Raw genomic sequence first — 25,008 nt, 5'->3', positions numbered from 1 at the left:
AAAAAGGACCTTTTTTTTGGGGGGGGTCACACCCAGTGATGCACAGGGTGTGCACAGGGTGTGTTACTTCTGGTTCTGTGCTCAGGAATTACTCCTGGCAGTGCTTGGGGGACCATATGGGATGCCGGGGAGTGAACCCAGTTGGCCACATGCAAAGCAAACACCCTATCCGCTGTGCTATCGCTCCAGCCCCCTAAAAAGGACCATTTTAAAGAACCTAATGTTCCCCTTTATAAGACCTCTTCACAGAGAATATAGTTAAATATCCTGTCCATGTACAGAAACCATGAATTAATACATATGTATCACATTGAGACATTAATTTATTTAGTTTTGGGGCAACATCTGGCTGTACTTTAGGACTTATTCCTGGTTGTGTGCTCAGGGATCACTCCTGGCAGTCTTACAGAACCCATATTCAGTGCTGGGGATTATACCAGAGTTCGCTGTGTGCTAAACAAGTGCCATAACCACTGTGCTCTTTGACCTTTAAGTCACTAATTTAATGACAATTAGGTAACAATAGAAAATTATCTAAAGTATGTATCAGGGGCTATTTTCTTTCTGGACTCTTCAGTTATAAGTCTTACTATATAGTCTTACTATATTACTCTTTATGAAAAATTTACAATGGTATCTTAAATAGCTTTTCATTTAATTCTTTTACATTTAAAATATTTGTTCAGCAAAAGCAACCGCTGTTGGAGAGGATGTGGGGAGAAAGGGACCCTTCTTCACTGCTGGTGGGAATGCCGACTGGTTCAGCCCTTCTGGAAAACAATTTGGACGATTCTCAAAAAATTAGATATTGAATTCCCATTTGACCCAGCAATACCACTGCTGGGAATATATCCCAGAGAGGCAAAAAAGTACAATCGAAACAACATCTGCACATGTATGTTCATCGCAGCACTGTTTACAATAGCCAGAATCTGGAAAAAACCCGAATGCCCCAGAACGGATGACTGGTTGAGGAAACTTTGGTACATCTATACAATGGAATACTATGCAGCTGTTAGAAAAAAGGAGGTCAAGAATTTTGTAGTTAAGTGGATGGGCATGAAAAGTTTCATGCTGAGTGAAATGAGTCAGAAAGAGAGAGACAGACATAGAAAGATTGCACTCATCTATGGTATATAGAATAACAGAGTGGGAGACTATCACCCAAGAACTGTAGAAATAAGTACCAGGAGGTTGACTCCATGGCTTCGAGGCTGGCCTCACGTTCCGGGGAAAGGTCAACTCAGAGAAGCGATCACCAACTACATTGTAGTCGAAGGCCATGTGGGGGAAGGGAGTTGCGGGCTGAATGAGGGCTAGAGACTGAGCACAGCGGCCACTCAACACCTTTATTGCAAACCACAACAGCTAATTAGAGAGAGAGAACAGAAGGGAATGCCCTGCCACAGTGGCAGGGTGGGGTGGGGGGGAGATGGGATTGGGGAGGGTGGGAGGGACGCCGGGTTTACGGGTGGTGGAGAATGGGCACTGGTGAAGGGATGGGTTCCCGAACTTTGTATGAGGGAAGTATAAGCACAAAAGTGTATAAATCTGTAACTGTACCCTCACGGTGATTCTCTAATTAAAAATAAATAAATTTAAAAAAAAATATTTGTTCAGCTCTATTCTTCCCAAGACTGTGAACCTTGTTTATAAATTTCCCCATGCCACTTAACTTCAAATGACAGTATAATTTGTTTCTTTATAATGGTCTTTTCTTAATTCAGTAAAGTTAACCACCATATTAGCAATAATGTTAAATCTGGCTCACTGTGTACTTCAAGCACTCATAAGAATTCTTGCTATACAATAGGTGCCAATAATATTTACTGAATTGATTTGAATTGCTATATTCATTGGATATTGAGCTCCCTAGAGTAAAGTGTGTTGTTATTCTTTATATATCATCAATGGCAGTATAGATTTGTTCAATACATTTTAATAAGTGAATACATAATATCTCTGTCTTGTGTTACTATGTAACTCTGTCCTATCTGAGGGTTATAGAATGTAACATACCATCTTTTTTGGCATTAATCAATAAAGTTTTTGAAAAAGTTTTAGAATATAAAAATTGGTCATTTTTATAAATTTTAGTAAGTGAGAAAGGTTGGGCTAAACCTGTTGGTGCTCAGGGGCTATTCTGGCTATGAGATTAGGAGTGCATCAGGTGGTACTTGTGGGAACATATGTTATTACTTCAGGGATCAAACTGTGATCGGCAGCATGCAAGGCAAGCAACTTAACTCCTAAACTCTTTCTCCTGCATGTATTTTAAGAAAATTTTAAGAAGCATAAAAATAATTTTATTTTAGCATTTTTAATTAAGTTATAATTTAAGAATTAGTTGCATTGCTTTGTGCTACAATTGCTGAAAATTGCCAGCAATTCTGTACATTAAAATAAGATGGATTTATTATTCTGATAGTACACTGGACTATAATTATAATATGGATCTCACAGAGCATGCAGGGTGATTTTATTTCTGGAAATTTCTTGCATTTTCCAGCTTTTAGAGACTATCTGAATTATTTGGCTTATGGTGCCCTCCTTCTATCTTCGAAGTCAATAAAGTCTATATCTCTCTGACATGTGTTCCATTGTCACATCTCCCTTGACAAGAGCAATAAAAGGTCTGCTACTTTTAAGAAGTTGTAGGATTAAATGAATACATCTAGATTTTTCAGAAAAATTCTCTCATCTCAGGATCTGTGAGAGATTTTTCTAGTTGGCCCTCTGTCTGGGTTGAAGACTTCAAACCTACAACACTGATCATATATTCAAACACTTTTTCTTTTAAGAAGGAAATGTGTGCTGAGTATAAAAACAGGTTCTGGGTATAATATAAAGGTTTGAAATCTTTGTTTTTCCACATTAGTGGAAGATTAGAGAAAATATATAATTAAGCAAAGTGAAAAATATATGACTCTAATGTGGCACCCTTACCTAAGAAAATTCAGTTTGAAATTTTTTTTTCCAATTTCTTCTTCTATTCCTATTTTAAAACAATACATTTTTCCCTTTGATGAGTTTAATTATTGCCCTTTCAATAAAAAATAGTTTTGTTATAGTGGGCTTCACAAAAATCTCGCCTGCAATTATCAGAGTGCTACTGACTTCCTTTAGGTAGTCATTGAGAGGAGACTTTGCCTGGTTGAGTGGTCTGTGAAGTCTCTTAAAGACAAAGGCTGCCAAGTCTGCCTCAGGGAAACTTGGCAGCACATAAAGAACAAAAACACAGTGCAGTTATTTCTGTATAACATGCAGACAACAGACTTTATAAATTAAAGTCTTTAAGCTAGAGCACTGTCTTGCATTCATACAAGTGAAAAGTGAAATGCAGACAACAGACAGGAAAAAATGTTTGACTATATCTGTTTTCATTGAGGAAAATATCAATGACTAAATAGTAAGAAAATCAGGGTTACAGAACGAAACATTGCTATCTCTCCTCTAGGTGAGTGGCCTTACTACCTTGTCTAAAATCTTTCATATTTTCAAAACAGAAAGTCTCATTTTAATGATACAAAAGCATGCTCAAGACAATTATATGACTTCTGGTACATATAAAGAGAATTTTAAACACAGCTATAAATCCTATTTTAAAACAAGTTTGAAATTAATGAAGATTCAGTAATGAATGCAAATTAAATAAACAATCAAAGTGAAATCTTACTTCATTTTGACATCTTGTTTGACCTCCCGTCCACTCCCAAACATTAGCTACTTCATCCCTTAGTATGTGGCAAATGACATTAAAATAGAAGATTCATAGTCTATGCACTAGCATAGGTACTTCGACCATAAATCCAGTCTGTTCAGTCTGTGCTGTCACCTTTCACTGTGCATCTTGTTCATTTGAAGATTAGGAGTCAGTGTGAGTGATGTCACTCAAACAATGCAGCTTTTATGTTAATGCTGAATGCAATGTATGGACAGTGTCATTATGACATGTGTGACATTTCATTTGCTGCAAAAGGATAAAAATATAGAAAATCACTTTAACTTCCTAAAAGGAGAACAATATAATGTAGTGATGCTAATTGAGGAAAAAGGTACAGGAAAAATTCCTAGAACATTAAATCAGGCAATAGAGTTGTGTGCTGGCTGTACTCTTTACTAAACATGTATGTAAACTTAATTTAGTGAGCTTTTGCCTAAGCACAGTTGCTGGTAAAATCATTCCGTTTTTTCATTCATTAGAATATCTACTAGGTGACAACTATGAATGAGACGTGAGTCTAGAACTAACTGCAGATATATTGCATAAATCTGACAACTTTCCTTGTATTCTATAGAACCAACAATCTCCCAATCCCTATCAATAAGGGTTCACAAGATCCAGTGACATATCTGGAAAAGGGTAACCATGACAAGTGTATTTAATTAGCTTCATTATAAATATAATACGATTATTTCAGAAGCTCAAAATGTATTTTTATAGTGAAATACTAAGTAAATGTGTATTCCAGGAAAAGTAACAAAACAAAATTTATTTGGAGTGGGGGTCTTGATTAAAATAGCATGGGCTCCTAGGGGTGACACAACTTTTGCTCAGACATCACAAAATTACCATTTATATAACTGTAGCACTGTAGCACTGTTGTGCTGTTGTTCATCGATTTGCTCGAGCGGGCACTAGTAACGTCTCCATTGTGAGACTTGTTGTTACTGTTTTTGGCATATTGATACACCAGGGGGAGCTTGCCAGGCTCTGCCGTGGGGGCTGGATACTCTTGGTAGCTTTCCAGGTTCTCAGAGAGGGACGGAGGAATTGAACCTCGGTCGGCCGCAGCAAGGCAAATATCCTACCCGCTGGGCTATCGTTCCAGCCCTTTATATAACTATTTTGTGAAGTTTTTAAAGATGCCTTTAAAAGAACCTATCTTTACCTTTAAAAGAACAACTTAAAGGAATGAAGGGTTTTCAAGTTAATTCTTTTCAGCACTTAGTCAAATATTTATTCTCAATAAACTGTCTTCTTAAAGATACAATTTAAATAGAAGTAAGTTTCTCATAATTAGCAATTGCCATGTGGACCACCATTCCCTTTTGGTCACATATCCTCTCTTCTTGCTCTCCTCCACATGAGCATGCCATACCACACCATAATTCATCATTTTTTCTCCTGTCAATTTAGTTATCGTTCCATTAGTATTCCCTACAGTGAAAATCCCTGCAGAGTCCTCGTAAATTCTCAGAAGTTTCCAGATTCTGCTTTCGAAAGCAGTGAACCATGATGCTATTAAAAATGAGTGACTTATAAGAGGATTTGTTCCTTACTCCTCAGGAACGGGGGTGGAGTCTAGGCATTTTTCTTAGAGTGACATTCAGGCACAACATCTAACGGAAAGCAATCTTTCCTGCACTCAAATGCTTTGCTCCAGCTCTGAGATTTTACATGGAGTGTTTTAAGAAGTTCCTTAGAAATCAAAATGCTTGGTCTGCGGTTCATTAAATGTGCCATTCCAAAACACGCGACTGCCAGAAAGGGTTAGTCACCATGAAGGCAGTCATCCTATAACTCTGGAAGGCAAACATGGGAAGGGTTTAGTCACATATGTGGCACATACTTCAAAACTCCAAACTTTTAAAGGACTTGCTGGAGCCAACATTCCAATTTAGTACTCAACCAGTTCAACGGAAGCTACCAAGAAGCATAAAACACTACATAATACATAAGAATTTTGGCAGAATACTATACATATCAGCCTTATATTTAAAAGAAAAAGTCATAATGACATTAAATCATTTTAAACCTCTAACAGCCATTCATAAGAACATTCTTGCTTTTTTTTTTTTAAATCAGAAGCCAAATGTCTTTCTGATTCATGAAGAATACTAACAATGTAAAACTGACAGAATATGTCTGAAGCTGACCCAGAAACTTAAATATTTTCATAACTTTAGAAACAAAGGAAAATAGGCAAAAATCTCTCCCACAGTGCAATGCAGTTGGCTTTGGACAAATGTCCTGGATATAAGCAGTAGGTGGCAAAGTTAAAATAGAAATGTTAATCCTGTGAGAACACTTGTCTGCTGTTTTACAGCCCTTCCTAAAGACACATATAAATATATAAATACACGCATACATATAAATATATATACACAACATAAAAATATCCAGAGCCCTAAAACTGAGAACTAAAATAAGCAAACAAAATATCCCAAATAAAAATATTATGACCAAAAGTAGGTACTGATTTTAAGCTATATACTTTTTTTTTCTAAACATGATATTTTTTTTAAAAGGGAGAATAACAAGAATGTATGGGAAAATTAGGAAACTTATATATATTATAGTTTCTTGATAAAAAACACTGTAAGAAGTATCAATTTGTATAAAATTATACATATAGTTAAATAACAAATACATAGTCAGAAAAAATGTTTCTGGGAATACCAATTAATAAAAATCTTAGACTTCATTGGCTAAAAGGTCTAAGGTAATTATTCAACTCCGCTATGAGGCTTGCAAGCATTCATGAGCAAAAAATAAATTATGGATGTGATTGTAATCAAATAACACCTAATTAATTAAATCTGAACTCCAAAAAGTCATAACTTTTACTCACAAGTTATTTTTATTATTATTTTAAAATATTAAATACATAATATTTTTAGTTTATGGAAATGTATCAATGGGTTTGATTTGGTCTGGGTTGTAGTTGACTGACATTTAGACCATACATTGATAATATTAAGGGTTAGGAATAAAAGAGAAAAGGTAAAAACCCATATATTTGTCTATCTATGTACTTATTTATGGGTTCATATATCTATTTATTCATCTAATTCTGGCATCTGTCAGCACACAAGAGAGGCAGGGCAACAAGAGTATATAGCCAAATTGCCAGCCTCTGAAGTCAACTAGAGTGGTTCACTATAATAATCTAACTGTAATAACAGATCATTTACCATTGAACTCACACGACTAACATGAGAAGTCTCTGGTATTTGGGAATTTGGTAACACCTAGGACTTATTTTATAAATCCTAAGACATTTAGACACAAGAAACTAAGAAATATGGGACTAGAGATCTCTGATTCTCTGGAGCTTCATTTTAGAAAAGGCTATGCCATTTACCTTTAATAGCAAATAAACACAGAGGGCTACCCTTTTGAATAAGTTTCAGCAGCTGTCCAGTAATTAGCTAGGAAAAATTATTTTATATGAATGTGCAGGTGAAATGAATTCACTTAATTTCTAATTATAAGTTACGGTATTGTCTAATTGATTATAAGTCCAACTAAAGGACTATGGCTAAAGTTCCCACTTGCACTAAAAATGCTGCTGGCATATGAATTATCATAGCTTCCAAATTCCTATTCAACTGATCAAAATACTTCTGGATTTGTAAGCAGTCATTAGCCCAATTCCCACTATATGCAAGAATAAATGACTAAATACTGTTTCTCAAAATGACAAATGTTTAAAGTACCACACATAAAGAGCAAGGAGTCATACATGCATGCAGTAGAATGTTTGGGTAAAAGCATGTTTCTTATTGCCTTCTATTTAAAGATATATTGTTATGCTGTTTTTAAAGACCTAAACATTCTATCCATGATATCTGTAAATTTTATGTAGACTTCCATGAATAAAAACATCAAACTGTGATTTAAATTTTCAGCATTATTACAGGAAGGTTTTAAAGAACATTTTCCTCTTATTAGCAGATTTCAGGGAGAGGTATGATTCAGGATAACCATCTTATTCCAGAAAATAAAATTTTATCAAATGCAAACTTTATACCAGATGATCTGAGCAAAGGCTGAAAACAACTTTTTTTTGGGGGGGTGGGTGGAGCATATCTGGCAATGCTCAGGGGTTACTACTGGCTGTGCACTCAGGAATTACTCCTGGAAGGGCTTAAGGGCCCCTATGTGATGCCAAGAGTCAAACCCCATCACCCTGGCATGCAAATCAAATGCCCCACTCACTGTACTAAGACTCTGGCTCCTGCAATTACTGTTTGGAAGTTACTTCTTTGGAGAAAACAATTTACAAGCAAATGATAATTACTTTATTCAGGTAGTTATGAATTTATTTCATTATTTGAGCAACAATGGACATAGTTGTGATTTTCAATTCATTTAAAAGCACTCTGAATTAATTTACCAGCTATGCCGAGTATGAACTTACGATCTCTATGACTAGAAAGAAATGATATGACAAGGATAAATAGAAATTTGTGAGGAGTGTAATGATATAAGAATAAAATTGGGGAGACAATTGAGAATGATGAGTGAATAAATTGAGGCTGAAGTATAATATTCTAAATGCTAGTGGGTTATACTATTTCACTTATAGTAAATTGTTATAGCAAATACTGAACTCAGAATTACAATGGTTAGACATTAAATTTGGGACTTGTTTGCATAGAGAAGGAACTAAAATAAATAAAATGATGAAAGATATGTAAAAGAAGACAACTGTGAAGAAGAATTCAGAAAATATAACACAGGGAAAAGAAAGAAAGATCGATGAAGGAAAGTGAGAAGAAATGAGAAAAAAGGGGATTTAGGTGAGTGTGGTTGAAACAACAGGTAAGGAGAGAGAATATATAGTGGCAAGTGCTAAAAGGAATGAACGAAGTTATTTAAATGGTTAAAAACCACTACCACTGTATTATCTTATCAGGAGAATATTTAACACCCTAGTAAAATCAGCTGTAGAGATGACAATGGGTGAAGTTTCTGATCTAGCATCATGTCATTAACCCTGCTAAAGTTTCTAAGTCAAGGATTCTGTGGAGGAGGAAATCAAAGAAAACAGTCAATAAAGAATGTAATTGGCATTGGAGACTCCTCCAGATACAGAGAATAAAATGAAAGAAAAAGTAAATGTCAAAGAAGGAAGAACTATTCCTCGTGTATGGGACAAAGAATGAACCAGTGGAAAAAAACGCAACCAAGTATGCAAGGACGCAAAAACAGAACATGTCAAAATATTTTCAATCTCAAACCAACACAAATTACGATCATAGAAGAACAGAATATTTATACCTTTGGAGTAAATATAAAAATAAACAAGTTAACAAAAAGCAACTTATGAGGAAAATAGCACTTTGCAAAACAAAAGGGAAAATAACATTTAGGAAGTTTTATTAATTAGGAAAGAAATACCTACATTTTCAAGTGACTGAAGTCTAAGTACAATTTGTTCTATATGACTAAAATAAAAATGCAATAAAGTAAAATAAAAATGTGCACCTCTGCACATCTTAAAATAAGGTTTATAAACACATTTTATTATATTATTAGACTATAGTAGAATCTCCTGCCCCTGCACCAGGCTGTTTTCACCAGGGCACCTCGGAGGGGGGTGGGTTGAGTTTTCCTCCCTGCCTTAAGCAGAGCCCTGGCAACCGAAAACCTCCAGAACACAGCCACAGCCATGTTCAAGGTCACTCTCCACACGCTCAGATTAGCCTCACCAATGAAGAAACTGACAGAGGAACCCAGGTATGCGAGACCCATGGCTGAGATCTCCAAGCGTGCTCAGATCAGGACTGAGCCTCCTCCACCCAGGTCCCCGTTTTCCAGTAGCTTGGCAGCCACACCCACAAACTGCCCCCAGCACCATGTAATCTCATCAACAGCCAAGATCCAGAGACTATAAAACAAAGTTTCTGGAAGAGAGCAATGCAGAATCTCCTGGAGCTTCCATCCCTCTTGGAGAGCTCGGTAAGCTAACAAGAGTATCCTGCTCGTACAGCAGAGCCTGGCAAGCTACCCATAGCGTATTCAACATGCCAAAATTTGTAACAATAATGGGCCCCATTCCCTTGACCCTGAAAGAGCACCCAATATGGCAGCGTTGGGAAGGTAAGTAAGGAGAGGATACTAAAACGGTTTGATGCTCTTCATGTTCCTGGAGTGAGTAGATGCCATTGGGCATGCTAGCTTTTGACAGGAACGGATGGAGATGTTACTGGCACCCACTTGAGCAAATTGATGAGCAACAGGATGACAGGTGATGCAGGTGATTGGACTAGTAGAAAACTAACTGTATGAAGTAGCTGTGATACTTGAATATAAGAAACAATGGATGGCAAGTTATTCAGAGATATTGGAAAAAATTGCTCCCTAACAAGCGAACTAGAGTATTTTGCACTTGAGTTTAAGTTGTCAGATTTGCCTCAAGACTTCATTTTAACATAAGTGTTCAGTCTCATTTTCTGAGCACTGGGCTGATGCCCAAGCGTCTCCATTTCTTTCAAATCTTGGTTCTTGGGTCTATTGATTATGCTAGCCTAATAATCTATTTTGAGAACCACTATTCTAGAATATATGAGAATGGTTATTCTGTATTTTTAGTTCCATAACCAGAATATCTATACTTGATTTGTCTATTAAGTTGGCAAACTAGAAATTGTGGATATATTTTAGTACTCTTATTATAATAAAATTATTCACATTTAGTTATTAAATTAACTTTAAAATGTATATTCTAAATTATGAACCTATATATCTATCAGATTCATTATTTCTGGTAGAACACAACAACATATATTTATGAAAATTCACAGAATTGGGCTGGAAATATAATATAGCAGGTAGGCAATTGGCTTGCATGCAGGCAACCTGGGTTTTATCTCAAGCATCCAATATGGTCCAGTGGAAAAAATATGCAACCCTAACACTAACAGGAGTAAATTCTGAGTGCAGAGCCAGGAGTAACCCCTGAGAATTGCCAGGTATGGCCTTCAAACAAACAAGAAAGTCACAGAATTTACTTCAGTTTAAATAACTTACCTAGATATGATCAGTAATCTCCTTTTATTTGGCTCAATCAATATGCTTTACTATATGATGTGTCAGGGACCACATATGTGGAACAAAATATACTTATCTATATATTTATTTGTATCTATCTATTCATAGTAGATTTATTTTGAACAGTAGAAAATGTCTTTTTATCCTATTTGCTTGGTACTAAAATCACTTGAGTATATGGAATCCTAAGAAATAAACCTCAGATTCAAGAGCCAAATCTTGGCCCTGTGTACAATTAGCTTTGTGATGTGGAAAGTATTTTTGTACTTTAAGCAAGTTCTGTAAGTTCTGTTTCCTTGTCTGAAAAATAGGACATTAAAACATGTCACAGAAAAACAAAAGAATTTAAAAAAATAAGCAAAAGAAAACAAAACAACAACCATAAAAAGGAGTTTAACTCAATCTTATAGATCTATAAACTCTCTCTCGGAGTGAGTTAGAAGGAAACAAACTATGGAGTTTAATTAATTCAAGTAACAAGGGGCTTTACCTAGGACACTTTCAGGAACACTTTGACAGAGCTCAGTCTGTAAGCACAGCTGGGCACTGCCAAGCATCTTTTACTGCCAGAGCTGTCAACTCAACCCATTACCCAGTACACTTTACTACACATAAAATTTGAGCTCAAAGACTTACCGGTTCCTAGAAACAGGACATGATATCTGCCATCAGCAGCGTTCACTCTGTCCACAGCTATCTTTGTGTATTTGTAGTCGGTGCCTATACGAACAATCAAGGGTCTTCTGTGGATTGGGTAAATTGAATTGTACATGAGAGGATGGTTTCGAATAAAGGTGACAACATCATCTGGGAACTCCTTGGTGGTTCGCATATTGGGTGTAAATGCTCCTCCAGGGCACTAAAATTAAAAAAATAAATAAAATAAAAATTAAAAAAAAATTCCCAAGGAATTAAGTTAATCAAAGGGTCTCCTCTCATTTAAAAGTCTTTTTTTTTTTTTTTTTTTGCTTTTTGGGTCACAGGGTCACTCCTGGCTCATGCACTAAGAATCACCCCTGGTGGTGCTCAGGGGACCATATGGGATGCTAGAATTTGAACCCGGGTCGGCCGCGTGCAAGGCAAATGCCCTACTTGCTGTGCTATCACTCCAGCCCCTAAAAATCTTTAATAGTTCAAGTTTTAAGTATATTTACTTAATATACTTAGATGAGGATAAATGAACCTAATTATAGTGTTAGTTTTCTAGAAGAAAAACAGACATACTTATAACCTAATTATTTGAGTAAAGTTAGTAATCCTATTTTTCCTGTTTGCCTTCTGGACAGCCAGTCGCATTTTTACATATGACTTCTTTTACTTTTTTTTTTTGGCTTTTTTGGTCACACCTGGTGATGCACAGGGGTTACTCCTGGCTCTGCACTCAGGAATTACCCCTGGCCGTGCTCAGGGGACCATATGGGATGCTGGGATTTGAATCTGGGTCGACCGCGTGCAAGGCAAACGCCCTACCCGCTGTGCTATCTCTCCAGCCCCGACTTCTTTTACTTTTATCCATCAATTTTCTATCTCTTTTCTATACACTTCTTCTGTGTCAGGATGTATTATTAGACCAACACAAAACAAAATTATTTTTACATATAATCAAAGGCTGCTACTAGCAAAAAATTTAGATTACAATATTCGATTCAACCAGGAAGTTGATATATACAAGTGTTTTATTCCATCTCTTCCCTACTCCTAAATGAAGAATCTGTGAAGTTGGATTGGAGGCTGTAAATAAAACCCTATAATTCCACTTTGAAAAAGACTTCAATGACTTCCCTGACACTCGGAAAAAAAAAAAAAACTGCAACAGCTTAGCACGACCTATGAGCCCCAAATGTCTGATCTGTGTCTATCACTCCCACGGTAGACCCTGCTCTTCTTGAATCCTATGCGTGCTCTACCATTAGCACCTTGAAATTTACTGTTCCCCAGCTCTACGTTCTTTCTTTTACCTCCATCAAATTTCCATTCAAAAATTACATCCTTAAAGGTGATAACACATTAAAAATAGCACCCACATAATCTTCAAATACTTAGACAACTGTATTTTTCTTCCGCCCTAAATAATTTAGCTATATATTTGAATCTTAAATTGCCGGTATGGCCTCTTGAATGTAGGCAAATGTTTTCCATAACTTGGCATGTTCTCTTCATGGCTGTACTCTCAAAGTCAAGAAATAGTAGATGCATGACAGTATCTATTTGGAGCTTAAAACATCTATTATATCTTCTATTCAATTTTGGTGCATCGGGCCTTGATTCTGGCTGAGAGAGGAACTAGTCAAATCCTTGAGTTCAAAGGGGCAGAGACACAGCAATAATATGATTTGAAAATGAGCTGCTGGACAACGTTAGCAGTTCTGGAAAAAGAATATGACAAGGGCCTTGGAGGAGAAGATTACATTTATAGGGCATTTGAGGCCAAACTCAAGGGTAAGCTGGGAGTTGCTGAAGCTTGGAACTCAAACTCACTAATGGAATCCAAGTGTTAAGTTATATGAGCAAAGCTATCGGTGTAATCTTTTAAAACAAACAATATTTGTCTGACCCTATCAAACATTTGTCAATTTATATTTACTTTCAGAAAAAATGTACTCTGCAACATCTTGAAACAAAAGCAATCTTGTTCCAGATTTTATGATTATATTTGCAGAGGTCTGAGGTAAAAGGTAAGCAATGATATAAATGCCATGGTCAATAGTAGCATTGGGTATTTCTAGTAAGCAGGCGGGCTTGTGGATAGTGACAAACTGGGAGGTTATGCTTGTATAAAGGTGACAATGGATAGTTTATTTCCAGTGCTGGGGCTGGAGTAATAGTACAGCGGGTAGGGCTTTTGCCTTGCACACAGCCAACCTGGGTTTGATTCCAGCATCCCATATGGTCCCGTGGGCACCACCAAGAGTAATTCCTGAGTGCATGAGCCAGGAGTAACCCCTGTGCATCGCCAGGTGTGGCCAAAAAAGCAAAAATATGAAAATAAAAATAAAAGATAGTTATTTCCAGTGGTTAGGTTCTGTGCAGGAATATAAACTCATGTAGTCAGTAATGGGAGAAGATATACATAGAATTCTATATGGAATTCACCAAAATTCTACTGTTGATTCAGCGAAAGGAAGTACAACAAATTCTAGGACTTATGAAAGCATGGAAAGTCTGGGTTAAACTGCTGTCACAGTTACTGGACAATGCCCATGCTAGGGCAGTGAGAGACAGAACCACAACTGCAAAGTGAGTCTCAGCAAGTTAATCATGCGGCCTCACTCGTTTACACTGTGTCATCTGACATGCAGCGCTTAGATTAACTTTGACTGATTAAAACCATTAAAATTTTTATAGGGCCAGAAAATAGTTTGTTTTTGTAGAAAGCCTCAAGAAGCAATGAAACAACTTCACAAAAGAGAGAAAATGACACAAGCAACAGAACTAAAGCTCTCAATTGTTATCCCATTAACTCGATTTTCATTTCGGGTTCAGATGTTTTGCTTTTAGGAAAAAAAATATTATATTTGAATATACATGTTTATACATTTCCAAGAGTGAAAGCCAAATGAAGACAAAGAATTCATTTGTGGGTGTTCAAAACTGATGGCTGAATTCCACCCTTTTGAAAAGTGTAGGATTATGAATATTTTCTACCATTACTCTTCACACCAATTGGAAAAAGGGAAATACATTGCTCACTAAATGAAAACATGGAAAGAACAAATAAATGGGCAATTAAAATAGTGCCTTCCCTTCATGAAACACCACTAATATAGCATGCTAAGCTGAGATATCTCCTTAAATACTTGCAAAATTCTCACTTCTATGATTCAGAAAACCCAACATTAGCACATACTACTATGCAATTTATTTGAAAGTCTCATGCTTTACTCACTGATCTAGCTAGGTGGACACTATTCAATTTATTTGAATAGTAATTATTTTCATATGTGAGAAGTTTGCATATATATATATGTCTCGTTTCAGGGTTTAACAAAATGATCATTAAATACGTATTAAGTATTCTTCAGTGGTCCCAAACTACTGTTATTATTATTAAATTTACCTTATTTTAAAGTTCAATATCTTTATTCTTAAACTATTATTATTAAATGGATATTCAACCCAATAAACACAAATCACTTTTTTTCTATTCATCCAATTGCTCCTCATTTGTGACTTTTGTTTATACTCATAATAAACTTTTTGCTCAGAAGCAAGCCATCTACTGGTAAGAGTTTATTTCAAAACTACAGAGTAAAGAATTTTCTCCTTTTGTCTATTTTATAAAATAATTACTTTAGACAATATTTTTTTCTACTAGTTCATGAAATATAGTGAAGATAAGACACGGAATGAGTGATTGTGATAAGAAAAGTTGACTAACCTTGGGGTGTCCCTCTGCACTTGTGAGTTTACTCTGTGTGATACTGTCAAGTATCAGTGGGATGAATTCTACCTAACCCTCATCTTGTGATATGTGGTGATACATGAACGCAGATACAAAGAAATCTCAAGGTAATATAATGCCATGAGCCACCATAAAATAAGCCCTTTGTCCATTCGTTAGACTGGTGATTTACTCTACAAACAGACATTAAGTAATTTGGGTTAAACTTCTCCTTTAAGTGCTTATTTGTCTCCACTTCTGGCTTTCTGTTTATCAAGCAGTGATAACGCTTCATTTTTGAGTAAAGATATTTGGAGTCCTTGGATCACTAGTTTTAGGTGAAAATTTAGGAACAATAAAAATGCCATGTTACAGACATGTCAGCAATGATTGCTCTTGACTAAGTTTTCATATCTGTAGGTGTTTTTACACATTTGTTATTCCATTAACTATATTTCTGCAGTTCATTTGATGCTTCCCAGTAGTTGGCCTCATTTCTATTGCTCTTTTTAAGTATTAATATCTTCCTATAATTTATATTATTTTATTCAATATACATTTTTAAATCGCCTAGTAAGGTATAAAAAAAATAAGAAGCTTGGGACCAGAATGATCGTACAGCAGGTAGGGCACGTGTCTTGTGTGTGCTGATATGGGTTCAGTCTCTGGCCTCCATATGGTTCCCTGAGTAATGCCAGGAATGAATCCTGAGTGTAAAGGCAGGAGTAACACCTGATGCTCCCCCCAAATAAACAAAATAAAAGAATAAGTCTTCCTTTGCTTTTGAGACACAATATTCTAGTAAGAAAGGTGAACATATTCAAAGCAAAATGACACATATATAAGAATAGTTTAAGACAAATATAAAGGAACAGCTTTACTCATACTCAATTGTCATATATTTAAGAGACAGTATTTTTTCTTTTGCTTGAAGGATAAGGAAGTCACCCCTGGTAAAACTCATTAGTCTGTCTAGTTGGTTCAAAGCTCAGGTCGAGCAATGCTGGGGGCCCAGGACTACAACCAGTAGTATGGAGAGATGTTATGAGCATACATTATCAGGGACTGAACTTGGGGCCTTAAAGAAGCAAGGCCTGGGCTCCAGCCCCTTGTGCTATCTTCACGATTTAGTATTTTTAAGACAGATTCAGAAAAAGAAAAGCCCTGAAGACCGAATGTGTCAGTGAAGCCATTTGGAGACACACAGACAAAATGTGCAGTATTTAAGGAACTTAACTCCAGGAGAATTTTAGATAATCGAGTAAAAGTTAGAAGAAAGAAGGAGTTGAGTCTGAAAACAGCAGAAAATAAAGGTGAAACTCGTCAGAGAAGGAGTAGCTAGATGATCAAGGGAAGCTTAAACACTTGGAATATGAGTATCAACTCATATTCTAGATGTTACTTAAAAAGGCAAACTTAATACTAGATAAGTAAATGAAGTTAGTCGCATTCCAGCTACTTTCTCTCAATGTCTTTGAAATATGTATCCTGAGAGAAATTGATCTTACATGCAAATCCTAAGCAAGCTAGGGAATGCATTTGAAATTTACGTTAGTTGTAGGGGGCACACCCAGCAGTTCTAAGTGGATAGAGCCAATTCAGGCAGTGCTGAGGGGCCCAAAAGTCCACTCTTGGGTCTTTGGGGGGTTACTGGTACTTTATTACATATCCAAAGAACTGCATTATAAACTCACATTTTGCATTGGCTGACTCACCTTCTGTATATTTATCCTCCAAACCCACTTCTGTGCTGTCATACCAGGCCATGAAGGGCTCTAAGGCTCATTGATTTCTATATTTGCCTTTTAATCTATGCTGCAAACTTTGCCTGTAACATCCTTTCTTATACAACTTATCCATGTGGAATGACTCAATCTAATAATTTTAGTATGCCTTTCCAAACAAGGTTGACCTCCAAAAAATCTCTCTAGACTGCAATAAGGTTTTTTCTTTATTCATGTTTTACATAATAATTGGGAAAAATATGATTGACTTTATATGTACACATGTCTTACATGTATATATTCTGTATTGAATGTTATTAAAGAGTTAAAATAGATATAAATCAGATGTAAGAATAACAATAATGCATAATGCATGTGCAATAAGGGGAAAAAAGCATTAGCTAGGGACCTTTTCTTGCCACACTAAGTATGCAGATCATGCATTTTCTATGTTACTTGGTTATACGTGGTACCAGGTTTGCTAAAAAGTCACAAAGGCAGATGGTCCTGCTCTACATATAAATAGATGTCAAAACTGAACACTTTTTATTAGGTCCTGCTTTAACAGGATATTATATGCAAACAAAATCTTCTAAAAAGCTTTATGCATGTTGCAACAGACCAATGTAATATGTTAGCTCAGCCACAGAGGGAATCTGTAGTCTTTGGCTGCCCTTTGCAACATACCAAAGGTGTCTTGTTTCTTCCACAAGCGAATTACTTATGGAAAAACATTATGACACAATTGGCAGACTTCTTCCTACTGACTAGGGCTTGCTGGTTGGGCAGATGCAGTCTGCTAACACAGCTATCAAATTTGACTTAAAAGAAGGATCTACAGGGAACATTAGAATGAGAGTATACGATTTCTGCCAGTGTCATTTCCTTGGAATCCAGTCATTTATTTATGAGGTTGACCTGGCAACTGAGCTACTGTAGAGGGGAAATAACGTTGATCCGTCATTGGGAAGACTTCAGAAGCAACATTCTTAACCCTGAAGGAGAGGGAAGCTTTGGGATTACTTGGCTGGAGGTCTTCTGGTTACATGAGCAGGATATTCAATCCTGGAATCTCAGGGACGGCAGGGTGGAAATGCACTGCCCATTCTGAATCAGAAACCTGACTTCACGGAGTGTTGCTCAGTACAGGGTGGAGGGACCAAATAATCAAGGAGGTATGCTTTTCCAGGAGGAGTTCCAGAGGTCATTTCTCCACCCTGCCTTTTTTTACTCCCAAAGGATCACTCAACTGACAATTTTTTTAATTTAAAGGAGCTGCTCTGGTCTCAGCACCAGATGTAAGAAACCACATTATAGAAATATGTCTCAAATACTGACTACACCCTTTTTTCATGGAGTCTGCTCCAGATGTGTGTCCTGAAGCCCTGGTTTATTCTGTACAGCTTTCAAACAGGGGAAAAATAAATTTTCCCCTTTAGGAGCCAAAAGTAGGGCATTAGAAGAATTTTCTATTATTAAGAATTTTCTATCTAGCAAACGCTTTGCTAGAAAGCATTTATATATCTCTATATTTATAGAGAATAGCCATGAGTCAACATGAATTCTTTTCTCACTGTCATCCTCAGAGTCCTTCGGAGTTGCCATTTGGGTAATGACCCCAAAATAGGGTAGGACAAGTGAGACTTTTCCTGAAGTCAGAATTTAAAAGCTCCTGATTTGCAGTTATGGTGAACCGTGGTGCTTCAAAATGTTTGATTTCAGGTTACTAACTGTGATGTATCTGCGTTTATAATTGAAACATCATATGCTCCTCTGAGCAGGTATTACAGGGCCAAAAACCCTGATTTAATTAGCACAGCTTTCTCACCTGTTTGGCTTATCTGAGGGATTTTCTTGCAGTTTGTTGAGTAAAATGTATTCTACTTAGTTTTCAACTACTACACTAACCACATACACATATACAACAAAATATATAATGAAAGTTTATGTAATTATTGATAATAATTTTCTGGTTAAAGTGAGGCAAAAATTGACCAGCTTCAAATACCAAGTGCTCATAGGCTGTTCTCAATGCTGTGGTAAGGACTGAACCTTGGTGGTGCTTAGAGGACCAGGTGGTCGAGGGATTTAAAGTAGGGTTGATTACATGCAACCAAGTGTGTTACTTCCTGTCCTATCTCTTGTCCCTCTAATACTTCTTACTCAGTCTAGGTTATGAGAATTATAGAGAAAAAATAATTAATATTCTACAATGTGGCAAAGTTGTGGGTCAAATAAAAAAACAGATAGTAGGACTACAATCACTAGTCTTTAAAATATTAATTTCCATCTTCCAGCATATTATTTATAATTTCAGCTAGAGCTGTGTCCAGAGTATTTTTTTTTAATTCTTTTATTGATTCACCATGTGGAAAGTTGCAAAGCTTTCAGGTTCAGAGTATTTTTTATAATCAAAAACAGTAGCTCTAGATAAGGCAACAGTTAAGTGCTCAATTAACAATAGTTAATTAGAATTAAATAGCTCTAATTTTTATATTTATAAACTATTATTTGAATTATAACATCTCTTTCGTAGAAATGATTTTTCATCTATACCATTTTCTTTATTTGATACAAATGTAACATACAATATAAAATAAATATAGTCACTGCAGTTAAAAATCTCTACATGAGTTGTTATCTCTAAATCAGTTGTTACATGGGCATTTGTTCATGACATTCCCTAATATGAGGAAGGGTGTGAAAAGAAACTGGAGTTCAAATTCTTTGGAAGCTGCTAGAATATTTATATTTTCAAAACTTTAGCTTTTATGACCAAAAAAGTTAGGAAAATATGCTTGGCCTAACATATATCAGTTATAATATAAAAGAGATTTTACCAGGAGGAGCACTAGTAAAAACTGTAGAGTGTTTATATACTTGGCATTTTAGTAACATTCCACACATAGAACTGGTGAGATGAAAATTTGTAGCAAGCTCACCACTAGGTAGTCAATTGTTATATTCAGTTAGCATAAACCTGGTTTCCTTTCCTTGTTTAATCAAATTTAAGTGCAAAATAATAAAGAAAATTCCTTGGTACTTACAGTTCCAGGGCGAGGATATGGAATTCTTCCCTGATAGGAAATAAGCTGATGATTGGGTCCTTCTTTGTGGGCAAAAGGCCCATTGAACACAGTCTGTATATCAGATAAATGATACACACATACTGCTGATCCTTTAAAAACTGAGCTAAAAAGAGAAAACAACAAGAGATTCAATTTCTTGGTTTTGTTATTGTTATTTGGGGCGGGGGGCACACGTGGGGATGCTCAGAGCTCGCTCAGAGATCATTCCTGGTAGAGCAGAGAGGGCCTATGGGTTGTTATGGATAGAATCCAGATTGGCTGCATTCGTGCCAAATGCTCCTCTCTCTGTACTATCTCTCTGACCTCACAGATTCAACTTTTATTTTGGAGATTTAATAAATATTATTCGTTTTTCATGGTATGAAAGTTGTATTTGAATTAGGAGTTTCAAATAATTTCTTAAAATATTTTCTATATTCATGTGTTGTAGTCCACAACGTCCTCTTTAACACAACATATAATGGAATACAATCATTATAAACATAATAACTATCCCAAAAGCATTAGTTCAGTTCAAATATATTTTGGTAATTTGGAAAAAGTAACGTAATGGTGTCCTAAATGCTATGTGAAATGAGAAGTCAGACAGAAGAATGTTTTTATAGGAATTACTACTAAATAAAATTTACTGTTTACCTTAAATGGTAATGGTTTAATAATTACCTTGATGTTGTAAAAATACCATATACTAGTGTTGTCCTTGGATTATCAGTTTCCAGCAGAAATACATCCTCTATAAAAGGAAATTCATAAAACATTTGACAATTGTACTAAAAGGCAAACAGTAAAAATACTTAAATTTATGAATGGCATCCAGATCATTACTTCAATATGGTATATTATTTTTACTGAAAACATGTGTGGAAAATGAATTCTATAAGTTCATTAAAACATAAACTTAGAGCTTGAATTAGAAATTATTATTTTCAATCACACATCGACATACCTAATTCGTCAAAGTATGTTTCCGGGCCATCTTCATCTGTTACCGAGCATACCAGTCTTGCTTTTAAGAAGGTTGTCCACTTGTTAACGAGGCTACGCAGTCCGCCAGTGTCATTCTGAAACCATTTTATACATATATATCAGATTATCTTCATAATATGAAAGTACATTAAACACACATTCAATTTGAATCATTGTTTGAGAACCTGTTAAAATCAAAACTATAGGAATGAAAACCACATCTGTACATTGACATTAATCATCAGAAAGGAACATTTAAGTTTAACAGTGCTATAAAAATAGCTAATGTTACACTATTACTCTCCCGTAACATGATATCGACTGAAAATGCTTCAACAAATAAATTTAAATATACGCATTTGTCCGAGTTTTCCAAATAACATATAACAGAAGTATTTATGTAACTGTTATGGAAAGCACAAAATTCAACTTGAATTTTATTGAAAACTTATTGTTTACAAAATGAACATAAATTATAGTAAACTAAAAGTTATAAATTATACCATGATTAAGAGACTATTACTTAGAATGGTCATAAATAGCTCTATTTTCTCCCCTTTGTTTTTTCTGCATCATCATTTAATCTTTGACACTACTAATCAGATGCTTTCATATTTATTATAGCACTGTCTGTCGCACTGTTGTCCCATTGTTCATCGATTTGCTCGAGCGGGCACCAGTAACGTCTCCATTGTGAGACTTGTTACTGTTTTTGGTATATCAAATACGCCACGGGTAGCAGGGGTAGCGTGCCAGCTCTGCTGTTTGGGCAGGATACTCTCAGTAGCTTGCCGGGCTCTCCGAGAGGGACTGAGGAATAGAACCCAGGTTGGCCGCGTGCAAGGCAAATACCCTACCTGCTGTGCTATCGCTCCAGTCCATATTTATTATCACTGCATCACTGTCATTGTCAACCCATTGCTCATTGATTTGCTCGAGAGGGCACCAGTAACGTCTCCATTGTGATAAAATATGTGACACATATATTTATCCAAACAAGGAATGGGGAGAGGCATTTGGATAATTCACGTACAGAGCTAAATAAATTTTTTTTCTGTATTTATGAGTTCTTATGCTGGCTTTAATGTTTTATTTCATATGACTGAAAAGAAAATGAGGTGTACAATCAGTTGAAAATGTAGTATTTAAAGATAAACTATTGAATATACTCAGTACCTTTAGAAAAACTATGCACAAAGGATGCTAATAGTGAATAAGTCAGAACCATGATAATTTTTTATTGCTATATATACTTCCTTTGCATACACAGAACCATGCTTATTTGTAGTAATTAGAATTCTATTTTACAGTTAGTTTTTTTGGGGGAAGCTTCTTGAGCAGCTGGAGGTGCTGCAAGCCTGCTGGCTTACCTATGCAGTGCTACTCAGGACCAGTGGTATCTGTGGGATACCATGAAGATCCCAGAAATTCTCAGTGAAGAGGGTGCTGCTGGGGATCAAACATGGTGCCTCACACATGCAAAAGCCTGCATGCCAGCACCATTAGCTATTGCCCTGATCCTCGAAATCATTTCTTAATTTTCACTGGTATAGAACATTTTAGTATTTGTTTAATTCTGTGCTTTGGTACTTCCTTCACAGTAATTGTCTTTTTTTCTCTGCAGTTTGCAGTTACTTCTTTTTAGTATTAATGTGTATTAAATAGAAAATCAAGCATTAATCAAAATCGACAGTTTAAAGCCACATCCAAATACTTCCGTTGATGACCTTTTTCTGTTGTTGAAAGAAGCTATGTTTTCATAATAAATAAGCATTAATAAGCATGATTGTTAATGATTATTTGTACTAACTGGAATAAGCATGGCTCTCAGGGTCAGAGAATAGTACACTGGACAGGGCATTTGCCTTGCATGTGGCTGACCCGGGTTCGATAACAGTGGCACTCCATATGATTCCTGATCCCCACCAGGAGTAACCACTGAGCAAGGAACCAGGAGTATGCCCAAAGCTCATTGAGTATTTTAATATTAAAAAAAAAAAAAACCTATTCTCAAAACTTCTTTTTTAGTGGTACTGGGAATAGAACTCAAGGTCTCAACCATGCAGGGAAATTGCTCTACCACAGAACTGCATCCCTAGCCTTTTAAAATATTTTATTAATTTCTAACAGTAGATAATAAAATTAGAAATATAAATTATTGGAAAAAATCTATAATTTGAATGTTTTATTCTTTCTTCATATTTGAACAACATTCATACTTACAGGACATATTCTAGCAATCATGGAATGAATCTGTTTTGTGCTTCTGTTATTGTCGGTCAGTTTCTCTTTGAAGAAGAAGTATACCTTTGCGTCATTTGGATCAGTGCCATCTGGAATTACATGTGCATCCACGAACATAGGTTCTGGAAAAAAAAAAACAGTAACTTTGTATCATCAGAATAAAAATCCATCTCCTGTCATTCACACAGACCATAAGCACAGGCCTTTTCCATCTTCAGCATAGAAGAACAATTCATTGTTCAGAGGCAAAAAGGGCAGATGCAGTAATTACATCCACTCAGTGTACCACATTTGGAATGTCAAGTGCCACAAAGTATAGCTGTAATCTGTTAGCTTACACTATTTTCTCTGTCTGCAATACAATCTGGAAGTGCAGTAAATGCACAAATTCTTTGTGAGCTGATGAGTTTTTAAAATTTGAAATGCTATTCTACCACTTATTTTCCATGGAATATGATAGTCATTATATAGGGGGAAAAAAAAGTTTGGTTTTGAAAGTGTGGTTTTCAATGTATCGAATATGAATGAAAAATCACTGAAACAGAATGAGGAGCTTGGTGTCCAAGATCTGAAAAAATACATTTTTTCTTAAAATACAGCATATGAAATGAAGGGGAAACTTTTCAATGAAAAAAATGCAGTCATTAGAAGACATAGAGGAATTTCTAATTTCAAGAACAAAACAACTTTTAGAATACTCAATTTCCAGATGTACTAGAGGACCAAACTGAAGAAGTAAAGACAATGCCTTGTTGTACTGGTCTATCAGCAAAAAGGGAAGTTTTCGCTGTAGTGATTCATGTTTAACTGTGCAGTTTTAAGTGAACTGACAAATACAGGGTCAGCTAGAAATTTTACCCAGGAAAAAAATGACAGGGATCTTTGTAGTTCCTTCCTCCTTTAAGCATCAGCAATTGATTGGAACTGTGTTTTGAAGTCAATAAACATTTTACAATGTGAATTCCATGTGACTTCAAGAATCAGAAATAGTTGTATGCTGATAATCATAAATGTATGGCTCTACTAAATATTTACTTAATATTTATTAAATATTTTCTTACCACTAAGCCATTTGGAATTGTGTTGATCAGTTCTGACTGGATTCCTCTTCGTTAAACTTCGGAAAATAGCAGCATCTGTCCCCATAAAATCTATATACATTCCAGAGAAAAGCTCCTCATCTATTGAAAATGAAAAAATGTAAACACAATTTAAGTTTAGAAAATTTAAACTTTAGAAAATCAAGAACCTGAGTATGAGATATTACAGATACTAAAGTGCATATGATTGGTAATTGGATTTCATTGTCCATCAAATGAAAAAATTGAACATTATAACTGGTGTTACTGCTGTCTCCATGAATACTTTTATATATTTTTACAAATCAAACCCCAATATACTTTATTCTACATAAAAAATAAAAATTTCCCTCCAGAACCTAATTGCATCAGATATCTTTGTTTACAGAGTATATGAAAAGGTAGAAACACACAAATATGAAAGTTAACAAAAAAGCTTAATTAATTGCTTTCTTTCAATAAATAAAAAATGTATTTCTAAGTCCTTAAACTTAATTTCTAACTTTCATAGTTTTAATAAAGTTAGAAAAGTTTAGTAACTTACCAAACTGAATTTCCATTTTCTCATTTGGAAAATATGGGAATTTGATTATTATCACAAAATATTTCACCACATATTACAATTCTTTAATTTTGTTAAGTAGATTAAAATAACCATTCTTGCTAATTAATGACAGACCCATTAAAATAATTAATACTGTATGTTTTTACCCTTTCTAGAAAGTATATCAAGGGGGGCAAA

At 35.5% G+C, this 25,008-nt stretch overlaps 1 protein-coding gene across 1 annotated transcript in view; it reads right to left on the bottom strand.

Moving 5' to 3' along the window:
* The window catches only part of SEMA3C (semaphorin 3C), a 182,749-nt gene that overhangs the window by 37,953 nt on the left and 119,788 nt on the right, over positions 1–25,008 (bottom strand). Inside the window, exons 7-12 of the mRNA XM_055134964.1 lie at positions 24,249–24,368; positions 23,167–23,309; positions 20,924–21,038; positions 20,641–20,710; positions 19,936–20,080; positions 11,420–11,642 (exon numbers count right to left, since the gene is read on the bottom strand). Coding sequence (XP_054990939.1) covers positions 11,420–11,642; positions 19,936–20,080; positions 20,641–20,710; positions 20,924–21,038; positions 23,167–23,309; positions 24,249–24,368 — 816 coding nt within the window. The remainder of the gene's footprint in view (positions 1–11,419; positions 11,643–19,935; positions 20,081–20,640; positions 20,711–20,923; positions 21,039–23,166; positions 23,310–24,248; positions 24,369–25,008) is intronic.

Source organism: Sorex araneus, chromosome 1, assembly GCF_027595985.1.
Source record: "Sorex araneus isolate mSorAra2 chromosome 1, mSorAra2.pri, whole genome shotgun sequence".
Taxonomy (NCBI): domain Eukaryota; kingdom Metazoa; phylum Chordata; class Mammalia; order Eulipotyphla; family Soricidae; genus Sorex; species Sorex araneus.
Note: the sequence above shows the minus strand (reverse complement) of the source record. Positions and strands in the feature narration are given on the sequence as shown.